Source organism: Peromyscus californicus, unplaced genomic scaffold (genome assembly GCF_007827085.1).
Source record: "Peromyscus californicus insignis strain IS unplaced genomic scaffold, ASM782708v3 Scaffold_6__1_contigs__length_162567912, whole genome shotgun sequence".
NCBI lineage: Eukaryota > Metazoa > Chordata > Mammalia > Rodentia > Cricetidae > Peromyscus > Peromyscus californicus.
In genome coordinates, this window is record NW_026294584.1 from 87,102,392 (window position 1) to 87,114,452 (window position 12,061).

At 42.7% G+C, this 12,061-nt stretch overlaps 1 protein-coding gene across 11 annotated transcripts in view; it reads left to right on the top strand.

Moving 5' to 3' along the window:
• The window catches only part of Immt (inner membrane mitochondrial protein), a 44,224-nt gene that overhangs the window by 11,065 nt on the left and 21,098 nt on the right, over positions 1-12,061 (top strand). For 2 of the 11 annotated variants that reach the window (XM_052720378.1, XM_052720379.1), the window contains exons 2-6: positions 989-1,062; positions 1,996-2,185; positions 7,388-7,496; positions 9,492-9,629; positions 9,939-10,031. In XM_052720378.1, the coding sequence (XP_052576338.1) occupies positions 989-1,062; positions 1,996-2,185; positions 7,388-7,496; positions 9,492-9,629; positions 9,939-10,031 (604 nt within the window). Of the gene's footprint in view, positions 1-988; positions 1,063-1,995; positions 2,186-7,387; positions 7,497-9,491; positions 9,630-9,938; positions 10,040-12,061 lie in introns of those variants that run through there. The other 9 variants (XM_052720380.1, XM_052720383.1, XM_052720384.1 and 6 more) reach the window with 6 other exon arrangements.

The window sequence follows — 12,061 nt, forward strand, 5'->3', positions numbered from 1 at the left end:
AATGACGACAAAACCAGCCAGGGCCAGCCAGATGGTCCTGGTAAAGATGCTTGTTGTACCAGCCTGGTGAGCTGAGTTTGAGCCCTTTAACCTACATAAAGGTGGAAGGAGAAAACTGACTCCACAGAGTTGTACTGTAGATCGCCACATGTATTCCATGGCCTTGCACCCTTGCCCACCACTAAAAAAAAAAATAATAATAAAGATCAGGTCTGAGAGATAGCCCATTGAGTAAAGGCACTTACAGCCAAGTCTGATGGTCTGAGTTTGATCCCCAGTTCCCACATAGGAGAAGTAGAAAAATGTCTCCACAAGTTGTCCTCTGACCCTTACACCCTCACGCATGTGTGTACACACATACACACTAAATGAGTAAATAATGTAATTTAAACATAAAATCTTAAAAAATTAACAACAAAGAAATAGTTAAGAGTAAGGGTTGTTTTTGGTTTTTGAGACAAAGTCTCACTGTGTGTCCCAGGCTGGCCTGGAACTTGAAGCAGTCTTCCTGCTTCAGCCTTTTTTTGGGGTGGGATGGGGGGAGAGCAGGATTCGAGACAAGATTTCTCTATGTAGACCAGGCTGGCCTTGAACTGAACTCAGAGATCTGCCTGCCTCTGCCTCCTGTATGCTGGGATTAAAGGTGTGGGCCACCATGCCCAGCTATGCTTCAGCCTTTTAAGTGCTGGTGCAGAACTGGTTTTAAACATCCAGAAAAGTGTTTGTAGTAGATTTTTTTTTCTTCTGAAAGTAAGGTAATTTTTGTTTGAATACATTTGTAATAAAATATTTTTTCTGTATTGTCAATTCTGAAAGCTTCTGCGATTTATTTAATTGTTCTGTATTTTGAAGTGGTCTGGCTTTGTATCTTAGACTGGCCTGTAGTCTGTGATCCTTCCTAACTTGCAGAGTGCTGGGATTACAAGTGTGAGCCACCATGCTTCCACATTCCTTTAATGTGTTGATGTAATGTCTTCTCCTCCTTTAGAGTTGTCTGTGTGGGAAGTTTGTCCTCCGTCCGCTACGACCATGCCGTAGATACTCCACTTCAAGCAGTTCTGGGTATGTAGCTTGTCTCCCTGGAACCAGGTTCTTTACTGTGTGCTAATAAAAGGGGTGTGTGTGTGTATGTGTGTGTGTGTGTGTGTGTATTTTACTTTGAATATGGACATGGCTATATAAAATTAACTTTTATTAAGGAAACAGTATTCTGATCACGTCCGTGGTTTCAGTTACCCATGGTCATCAGAGGAAAGCTGAGTGCACTTCAGTAAGATTCTTCTTTTCTTTTGTTTTCTCCCCTCCCCTCCCCTCCCCTCCCCTCCCCTCCTCCCTCCCCCTCCCCTCCTCCCTCCCCCTCCCTCCCCCTCCCCTCCTCCCTCCCCCTCTCCCCCCCTCCCTTCCTCCCTCCCTCCCTTCCTTCCCTCTTTAGTTTTTGTTTTTGTTTTTTGTTTTGATTTTTCGAGACAGAGTTTTTCTCAGAAACAGTCCTGTCTGTCCTGGAACTCACTCTAAACTAGGCTGTCCTCGAACTCACAGAGATCCTCCTGCCTCTGCCTCCCAAGGGCTGGGATTAAAGACGTGCTCCACCACTTCCCGGCTAACTTTTTTTTTTGTAAGGATTTATTTTTTTGTACTTACAGAGAAGCATAGAGAAGAAGAGGAGCTTTGGCAGTTAGTGGTTTGAGGAACTTGAGAGGAAATCTCATAACTGTGAACATCAGGTCTTAAGAGTTAAATAAGAGGCTGTTTCATTCTTTCTGTCTTAGTTACTATCTTTAAACGTTTTCTTATCCGTGTATAAATATTGTTGTCTTATATTGCAGACGTGTTAAAAATGATCAAGAAAAGGTGGTTTGCAGCTGTGGTGTTCCACTTGGCTGCTGTGGTCCAGTTAGTGGTAGAGAAATGAAAGTGAAATGGTCTAGAAGACTCGGTAGGAAAGGAGATAAAAGGAAAACAAAGTGTGATCTTTGTCCTGTTTCTCTCTTTTAGGTTGACTGCTGGTAAAATTGCTGGAGCTGGCCTTTTGTTCGTTGGTGGAGGGATTGGTGGCACTATCCTGTATGCCAAATGGGACTCCCATTTCCGGGAAAGTGTAGAGAAAACCATACCTTACTCAGACAAGCTCTTTGAGATGGTTCTTGGCTCTACACCTTATACTGTTCCCTTGCCAAAGAAGCCGGTAACAATTTTAAACAGTATTTCAATTTATGCTATGGAATACTTTCACTCAGCTGCTTATTTTTGAGGCAGAGTTTTATGTAGCTGAGTCTGTCCTTGAACTCTTTATCCTCTGGATTCACCTCCTAAGTTCTGGGATTACAGGAATGTTCCGTATACCTGGCTCTGGAATTCTTTTTAAAAGCAAGCCCTTTTCATCTAGACAGTAGTATTTGTGTGTAACTCAGTGCACCCTGCCAGATGTGTGTGTGTTAGTTCTCTTCAACTTGAACTAACAGTATAGACAAGTAGAATTTTAGCCTGTGGAAATTCCGTAAATGCTCTTAATTAACACATAAACAGTAACCACACTGCACAAGGGTAAGTCAAAGAGGTATGCGACAGAGGTGACTGGCTGGCCTGTGACTGAGGCCCAGTGTAGCGGTGTGCACTAAGAACATAATGTAGAGTTGTCAGGATGGAACCTGTTGTTGTAGCTAGTTATAGCTCACTTTAGACAAGAAAATAAAAGTCACACATTTTTTTTAACCGTCTGCTGTTTGGTTGACAGTTTCAGGAATGTTTTCCAGTGTTCCTGGAGCGTTGAACATATTCTTCAGTTTCACGTCATAGCACACATAGCTTAAAATTTAAAAAAATAATTTATTATTTTAAGTTTTATTCATTATTGCTATTATTATATACATATATACAAGCATGCATACATACATACATACATGTGTCTCCTTGTGTCCATGTCCCAACTTCAGTGTGGAGATGAGAGTAAATTTTTGGGAGTGTGTTTTTCTTCCACTGTGGGATTCAGGGATCAAGTTCAGATTGTCAGGCATGTACAAGTGTTTTTACCCACTGAACCATCTTGCCAGCTGTAGCTTAAAAGTTTTAAGCTCGCCGGGCGGTGGTGGCGCACGCCTTTAATCCCAGCACTCGGGAGGCAGAGCCAGGTGGATCTCTGTGAGTTCAAGGCTAGCCTGGGCTACCAAGTGAGTTCCAGGAAAGGCGCAAAGCTACACAGAGAAACCCTGTCTCGAAAAACCAAAAAAAAAAAAAAAAAAAAAAAGTTTTAAGCTCATCTTTAAAAGAAGTGCATTGCACTCCTGGAATTAGTTACAGGTGGTTATGAGTCACCATGTGGGTGCTGGGAATTGAACCTGGGTCCTCTGGAAAAGCCTCCATTGTTCTTAACCACTGAGCCATCTCTCTAGCCCCCTTTTTAAAATTTTTATTTTAAGTATATGGGTGTTTGGACCTGTATGTATGTTTGTATACTCCCTGTGCCCGTGGAGACCAGCAGAGGATGTCAGATGTGAGTTGTAATAGTTGGGAGCCACCATGTGGGTGCTGGGAATCAAACTCTAGTCCTCTGGAAGAGCAGCCAGTGTTCTTAACTGCTAAGCCATTGCTCCATCCACTATTAAATATTTCTTAATTCAAACACAACGTGTTGTTTACACATAGATACAAAAGACATACAAAAGAGCACAGGCTTTTTGGCTGTTTGCAGTAGGTATTTCTGTATGCTGTGAGGCTGGACATGGTTAATCAGATAGTTAAGTCTAGTATCTAGCATGGCCTAGAGACCTTCTGTTGATAAGAAATGTTCCCTGGTTTCTTCATCATAACCAACCACACTGTTCCTGGCTGGTCTTCCAATTCAGTATTTCTTAGACCTTTAAAAGGTTCACATTGGCTAAAAGAGACAGTTATGCTGCTGTCATACTTACAGAATCATGTGGCTTCATCTAAAATCCTCAGTTTTAAGCCATTCGATCCAGGGAAGGTAGCCCTTTAAAAGGTTCACATTGGCTAAAAGAGACAGTTATGCTGCTGTCATACTTACAGAATCATGTGGCTTCATCTAAAATCCTCAGTTTTAAGCCATTCGATCCAGGGAAGGTAGCTGGAAGCACTTCGAGGAGCAGGAGGCCTGGCTGAGAAGTTGAGAATAGTATTCCTTTCTCACTCAACATAATCAGTCACAAGTGTCATCTTTTGTGAATGAACTCTACCTCTGAATGGCTTTTGCCTGTGCTCACTCCTAGTTGCTTTGTTGACTGGTTCTGTTTGAATAGCATAGTGTACCTGTACTGTACCATCTCAAAACCTACATGCTTCGTGATTTGCCCCCCTCCCCCTTCCCCCACTGGTGTTAGAGATTGCGCTCAAAGCTCAACAGGGCTGTACCACTGAGCCCTCAGCTCCCGTTTGCTTTTCTAGTAGTACAGCTAGTAGCAGTTACCAGGTTGCTGGGTTAGAATTGCTAGATTATTATTGCTTTTATTTTGTTAGCTCTCTGTTTTGCTTAGTCTGCCTTGACCTTTATCACTTCATACCCCAATTGTCTTCTGAGGTAAAGCCATTGCATTTCCCATGTGCCTGGCCTTTCCCGTCTCCAGTCTTCACCCCCAGGTTTCTGAAAAATAAGAGATTATCTTCATGTCAGTGTAGACTCTTCTCAAATAAGCACTGCCATGCTTTCATGTCACTGTTTGCCAGGAACTTTTAAACATTTGTAGTTTCTTAGGAACCAAATGTCAATGAGGTTGCAAAGATTGTCTGATGGACTAGTGAGTCTTGCCATCGAGACCAATGATCACATGTTAGAAGGAAGAGCTGACTCCTGCAGGTTGTCCTCTTACCCACATATGAGTACTATGGTGTGTGCTTCTCCCAGGGCCTAATAAATAAATGTTGAAAATAAAGATTTCTTGAATGAAGCCAGGAATGGTTAAATGTCAGCCCAGAAGCTGGCCATTGGTTCCTTTCTTTTCTTTCTTTTTTTGTTTTTTATTTGTTTATTTGTTTTTGAGACAAGGTTCTTTTGTATAGCCCTAGCTGTCCTGGAATTCACTTTGTAGGCTAGGCTGGCCTTGAACTCAGAGATGCAGTTCTACCTGCCTCTGAAGGTGTGTGCCACTGGTTACTTTCTCGCTCTGGACTTGGTAGTTGTTGGTTTATATTTACTCTCAGTAATATGGCTCTTTGCTTTTCCCACCTTATGCCCAAGTAGTATTGCATATAAATTCTTAGCTTTATGTCATTTGTTAAAGATTTCTTTTTAACTGAGTAAAGAGCCAGGTAAGATGATCTCACAGAATTAATTATGTAGAAGACTAGCTAAGAACGTTGTGGAAAATGTTGTGGTAGAAGTGAGAGGGCTCACTCTTTTTCCAGATACTGGTTTTATCCCAATACTACCTAATAAAAAAAAGGTTTTGACATAGGAATAAAATTTAGAGAAATAGAATATCTGAATTTGGAACTGCATCATAAACCTGCTTGCTATGAGAGTGTGAGTTGCTGGAATTATGTGAAAATGATAGGCCAGCCAGGTGGTAATGCTGCATGCCTTTAATTCCAGCACTCGGGAGGCAGAGGCAGATGGATCTCTGTGATTTTGAGGACAGCCTGGGTTACACACAGGGTTACCTTGTCTCGAAAAAACACAAAAAGAAAATGAAATGCCGATGTCTCTAAAAATATATATAACCCTGGCCTGGCGATGGAGCTTGCCTTCTCAGCATCCGTGAGCTTCTGGGTTTGATTCCTAACAAGAAAAAGGGAGAACAAACCAAGGCTCTTCCCAAGCTATTCATTTCATTGTCACAGAACAGTAGTTAAATTTAAAGTGGATTAGTGCGCCAAATTATGAACTATCAGTGTGACTAAAGAGCAATTCTTGACCTAGAAGAGACTGTCTACTATATTCTGTGTTTAAAAAAAAAAAAAAGAACCTGCAACAGGTTGCATGTTAATTTGTTTTTTTTGTTGCTTTTCTTTTTTTTTTTTCTTTTTTCGTTTTTCGAGACAGGGTTTCTCTGTGTAGCTTTGCGCCTTTCCTGGAACTCACTTGGTAGTCCAGGCTGGCCTCGAACTCACAGAGATCCGCCTGGCTCTGCCTCCCGAGTGCTGGGATTAAAGGCGTGCGCCACCACCGCCCGGCTGCATGTTAATTTGTACAATGTAACTATCTTGTTTTAAATAAGTGGAATATTGTGTATCTTCCTCAGCTTATTCTTGGGGTGGAAGGATAGATTTTAGAGTTTTCCCAGTGATGGCCTGAGACCTGGAAGGGAAAAGGGTAGGGAAGAGCCCAGTGCAACCACTGGTGGTTTTGGTATGTGCTTGTTACAGTGAGCACACGTTTCATAATTCCAAAAGTAACGGTGAGGTGGATCATACCTGCAGTTCCAGGGTTCAGAAGGCTACTATGGACAGATTGGAGAGGCCAACCTGAGCTAGAGTCAAACCCTGTCTCAGGAGTTAAAACAGGCTGGGGCTAGAGAGATGGCCCAGAGGTTAAGAGCACTGGCAGCTCCTCCAGAGGACCAGGGTTTGATTCCCAGCACCCGGGTGATGGCTTTCAACCATCTGTAACTCTAGTTCCAGGGGCTCTGATGCCCTCTCTGGCTTCCCTGGGTACCAAGCAGACGTGAGGCACAGACGTGTGCCGGCAAAGCACCCAAGGACATAATAATATTCAAAGATGGTTTTAATTAAGGCAGTCAAGTTTAAAGAAAATGGACATCTTTCTAGTTTCTGGAATAAAAGTCGTAAAGCGTTTCTGTTAAGTAGTCATCTTAGGACTGTGTGACTCACTGCCTGCTCTGGCCAAAAACCAAAATGGGACGAGATTGGTGAACAAGAATGTTTTTTATTATTCCTTTATTTTCCCTAGCAAACCTGGCAGTTCCATTAATGAACAGTGTGTTAAGTCAGCCTGGCTGTAATTGGGAAAGGAAAGCAGTTATTACTTACAAATCAACCATGTGTCTTCACGTGTGATTGCATGAATTCTGGCAGTAAGAGAAACAACAAACAAGTGTTCGTTCTTGCTCCAGGCCTCGAATCCTCATTTGTTCCTGACTGACTGCATAGAGAAAACTATCATTTTATTTAGAAAGGAAGTGCACATAGGTGGACATAGCTTTCTCAGTGCTAAATATGTAAAAGGAATGACATAAAGGGGGATGTCATGTATTATATGCTTTATTATCATCATAGAAGAAGACTTTGGTATTGCTAATACATGGGCTAGTCCATTGGAATTATGTTTTTGGAATGCATTTTTGTAGTAATGATGGCTTTTTCTATGAGTCTATTGCAAAATGTTGATATCCTGACCTTTAAAAAAGAATATTACTTTATATTCCCTTTTAAAGACAATATTATATCCTAAATATTAAACATTTCCCTTTCCAAGATTCAGTCTGGGCCACTAAAAATCTCCAGCGTATCAGAGGTGATGAAAGAATCCAGACTGCCCGTGGCACAAACCCAGAAACAGAAGGGAGACACTCCAGCTTCAGCAGGTACTTGTGAGAGCCACTCTTTGGAAGGTATAATGGGAGGAGTTGTCTTAATGTGTCTGTCCCTGCAGTTAGAGGATGGTCCTTCCTGTGCTGTGAAGGACTCTCAGGAGTCCTTAGTTCACTTGTCCTACCCCTGTGAATTTCAGTGGTTGAGTGGACACAGCATTGAACTTGGTGGTAGCAGTTCACTTGAATTCTCTTTCCCTTTGTTTGACACCCGGCCTTTTCCCCTATGTATACTTGAAGAGTGTTCTCCCTTCTCACTTTCTCCCTCCTCTTCGCAAGTCTCATCTCTATAATTGTTTTCTCTGTCTTGGTGATAAATGTGTCTTGCATATGCCTGTGGGTCTTTTTCACTTTTAGGATTAGCCAGTATTCTACCCTAGTGTATAGCACCTGTCTAAAATACCTCTGCTCACCATACACTTGGACTTCCTGTAATTTTTCTTTATTTTAAGATTTTATTATTTTATTCATCTGGGTATTTAGTCTGCATATATGTCTGTGTACTATGTGTATACAGTGCCCACAGAATCCAGAAGAGGGCATTGGATCCCCTTAAACTGGAGCTACATGTGGTGCTGGGAATCAAACTCAGGTGTTCTGGAAGAGCAGCCAGTGCTCTTAATGGCTGAACCTTCCTGAATCGCCTTCTTCTATTTTTCTGCAGTTACTTTTGACTTGATAAATCACTGGACTCTGATTAAACAAATACTCCTTGAGTGTGTTATAGGAGCTGGGGACCTACCAGTGAACACACACTTTAAAATAAAAAAACAGTTCCTTGATGGGACAAGAGAAGGAAGTTCATCTACAGATAAACAAGTGCAGTACAGAGTCAGCCATGCTGGGAAGGGTACTTGTAATTTTAAGCAGAATAAATCAGGAAACCTCACCCGAGCAAAAACTAGAAAGATAGAAGGGAGTGAGAAAACCGCACAGATAGCTGCTGTGGTAAAGTGTCCCAGGCCACAGGAGAGTCAGTGCCAAGGCTTGCCACTGACGCTGAAGTGGAGTTAGTGGAGAACAGTGGCAGATCCACCAAGGGAGCCGAAGGGTGGCCTTGGGAGCCATTGTAAGAGTTTTGTGTTCTCTTTGGAGTGGAGTGGGGAGATGTTGGAGGGGCTGAGCCAGGGAATTTATGCCTGCATTTATTTTTATTATTATTTGTCTAGAAGTGGTGGCACATGCCTGTAATTCTAGCACTTGGGAGGCAGAGGCAGGAAGATCAACAAGCCAAGACTAGCCTCAACTACATAGTGAGTTCAAGGGTAGCCTGGGCTACATGAGACTGCCTCAAAACAGTATGGTATATAGATAAGTAAGCCATGGCAGAAACAGGGAGACCAGTGAGTAGATTTTGTTAATAATATAGGTTTATCTTTTGAATGGGGCCTTCAAGTTTTAAAACAAAATTTGTCTCATTTTACTGGTCTCCTACCCATGTCATCTCTATAATTGTTTTTCTCTTCCATGAACATTTTTGTTTATAAATTAATCTTTCTTTTCTGAAGTGATTTTTTTTATGAGTTCTTTTCTTCACACACTGTCTTCACTGTGAACATAGTCTTCCCTGTGTTCCAAACTGTCATCTTGTTCCACATCTTTCATTTCTTCCTTTATCTCTGCCATTCTTCAGGACGGTTAGAGACCCTCTCCTGAATTGCTTTCTTTTCTCTCCTTTGCCACAGACAACTTTTCTTTTGCTGTTCCTTTTTGATGTATTACTCTGATGTCCACTTCTCTGTGCTTAGATTTAGCACGGTCACTAGAAGGCTTTCCTGAGGTAAGAGGGATTAAAGTGTCTGTAGGTGCTGAGAAGACTTAGTCTTGTGCCTTCTCAACCTTTCAATTTTGTGTGGTTCTGTGCTTACTCCAACACAGGGCAGTGGAAGTATCTGTATTTTTAAGTAGTACAACATGAAGTGCTCTGCAGCAGATCCTTGCCTACGGGTTAAGGACAGTGCGAGTACCATGCATAACATGTATTTATAGCATCTACAGGGGCAGCTCAAATTATTTCTGCAGCAGGTGATACACTTTCGGTCCCAGCCCCTGCGGTTCAGCATGAGGACGCTCTAAAAACCGACCGTTCCAACACTGGTGAAGGAAAACCCGCATCTGTAACCTCAGGTAGTTTAATTATTCATGTGTTATGCTGTAGATGTTTTCTCATCAGAAGTGCATTGCCTTGGCCCTTAGACACTTTGGAAATGTGTGCGTAGACTGGTTTCCAGTCTTCAGACTTGCCTAGGACAGATGAAATTCCAGAGTCTAAGGTAATCTTGAAAATATGGTGAAGTAGCTGCCTCACTTCCTTTGGAGTTGTAAGAGGGTGATGCTTTAGGTCCTCACACCCTGCGTTGCCATCACTGTGGGTCCCTGTTAGCTGTTAAAAAATCTGTTGAAATTTGCTCTCCTCTTGTTCACTTTTGCTGCAAGAGGAAGCATTCTCATCTGTAAGGGAGCGACCACCTGAAGAAGTTGCAGCTCGTCTAGCGAGGCAGGAAGAGCAAGAACAAGTTGAGATGCAGTGTATGTAAATCAAGTCACTCTCGGTGGCTCTCTTCATCCTTCAGGCCAGCTTGTCTGTCATCCGGGAGCTGCCTGGGTTCCTTTGTTTCTTTGTGGCAGTGCCTAGCTCCCACCATCCTCTCCTCATTTGTGCTCTTTCCACTGAAACTGCCGTGATCCAGGTGATGTGAGGTATTACTGGTGAACATTCCAAATCCATTCTATCCTTTCTAGTACAACGCTTTTGTATAACTCCAGGAAACAGAACTGGGTCATCTCAACCTTTAAAGCTTGTTGTGCTTAACCAGGTGGTGGTGGCACACGCCTTTAATCCCAGCATTCAGGAGGCAGTGGTAGGTGGATCTCTGTGAGTTCAAGTACAGCCTGGTCTACAGAACATATTCCAGGACAGCCAAGGCTACACAGAGAAACCCTGTCTCAGGGGAAAAAAAAAAAAAAAAATTGTATGCTTATGAGTGTGAGCCTCAGTGGCTTACACTGCAGCCTATAATACCTCTACTCTGGACTTACTGTTGGCAGTCTTAGGAAAGAGGGTGTTCTACATGTTGCTAGTCTTTAGCAAAATATGTGTATTTCCTCTAAAGTTTCAGTTCTGTGTTTTGTGTGTGTGTGTGTGTGTGTGTGTGTGTGCGCGCGCGCTCAGGTTCACTCATCTGTACATGAGTATCTACAGCCCAGAGGTTGACTTCAGATATTTTCCTGTATTGCTCTCCACCTAATTTTTTGAGCCAAGATCTGTCATTGAACCTTCAGCTTGCTGTTTCAGCTAGACCGCTGTTCTCATCCTATGACCCCTTTTGGTCACCCTAAGTCCATCTGTGTATCATATATTTACATTATGATTCATAATAGTAGCAAAATTATAGTTATCAAGTAGCAACAAAAAATGTTATAGTTCGGGGGGCGGGTCACCACAACACGAGGAACGGTATTAAGGGGTTGCAGCATTAGGAATGTTGAGAACCACTGGGCTAGACTGACTGGCCAGTGGTCCCCTGGGGTCTGCCTGACTGTCCACCCCAGCATTGTGGTTACAGATGCACTTGATGCAATGCCCAGCTTTTATGTAGTTGGTGAGGATCTGAACTCAGGTCTTCATGCTTGAGCAGCAAGCATTTTACCCACTGAGCCATCTCCCTAGCCCCCATTACGATTTTTGATAGTTTAAAAAATGGTACTAGATGCCCCTGTTTACAGGAGGTGTAGGCTGTCACTTATGGCACTGTACTGCTGTGTATTAGTGACTTCCGGAATAATGGGGTGGAAGGGGGTTTTTGCTGAACAGAAAGTTACTTTCAAATTCTCCAGCAGCTGTTGTGAATTTTCTCTCTGGCGACATCACTTGTTTTTCCTGCTGCTGCACCTGGCTCTGTTTCCTTGACACCTTGTTGGCTCTGCCCTGTTCTGAGGAGCTGCCATTCATTGTGAGAGAGTGGAGAAGAAGGAGCCCCAGGTGTAGGGCGTCTGTGTAAGCCCCTGCGGCCTTGCGTGGCGGCCTTGTGTGGCGGCCTTGCGTGGTTCTGCGGCTGTTTTTATTCTGTGTGTGCTCTTCCATGCCTGGTCTTGTTACAGATAGTTGAGAATGTTAGGTAAAGGAGTGAAGTGGTTTTATGTTTCCCATTTTCCCCATAATGGTCATATTCTCCCCCTGTTTCTCATCTGTCTCTCTGATGCTTTTTTCCATGAGTAGCTCAGACTGATTTTGACTTATTGTCTAGCCCAGGGTGGCCTTGACTTTACAGTTCTTCTGCCTCAGTCTTCCGAGGTATAAGATTACATGTTAAGTTGGGATTTTCTCCTCACTTTTCTTTCTGTTCCTTTGTCATATGAGCACTTTGATTTAAGTTATACATCAGAGAAGCAGAGTCTGCTGCTTTGGCTCTTCTTTTCGGGGTAGGTCTAAATTCTCATGGTTTGGTTTAGACAAACTGAAAAAATTTAGCATCTTGGTTTTGCCTCTTAATTTTCCTTTAAACCTTAGAACTATGTATGCATGTGCACTTTTTTAAAAATACGGATTAAGCCGGGCG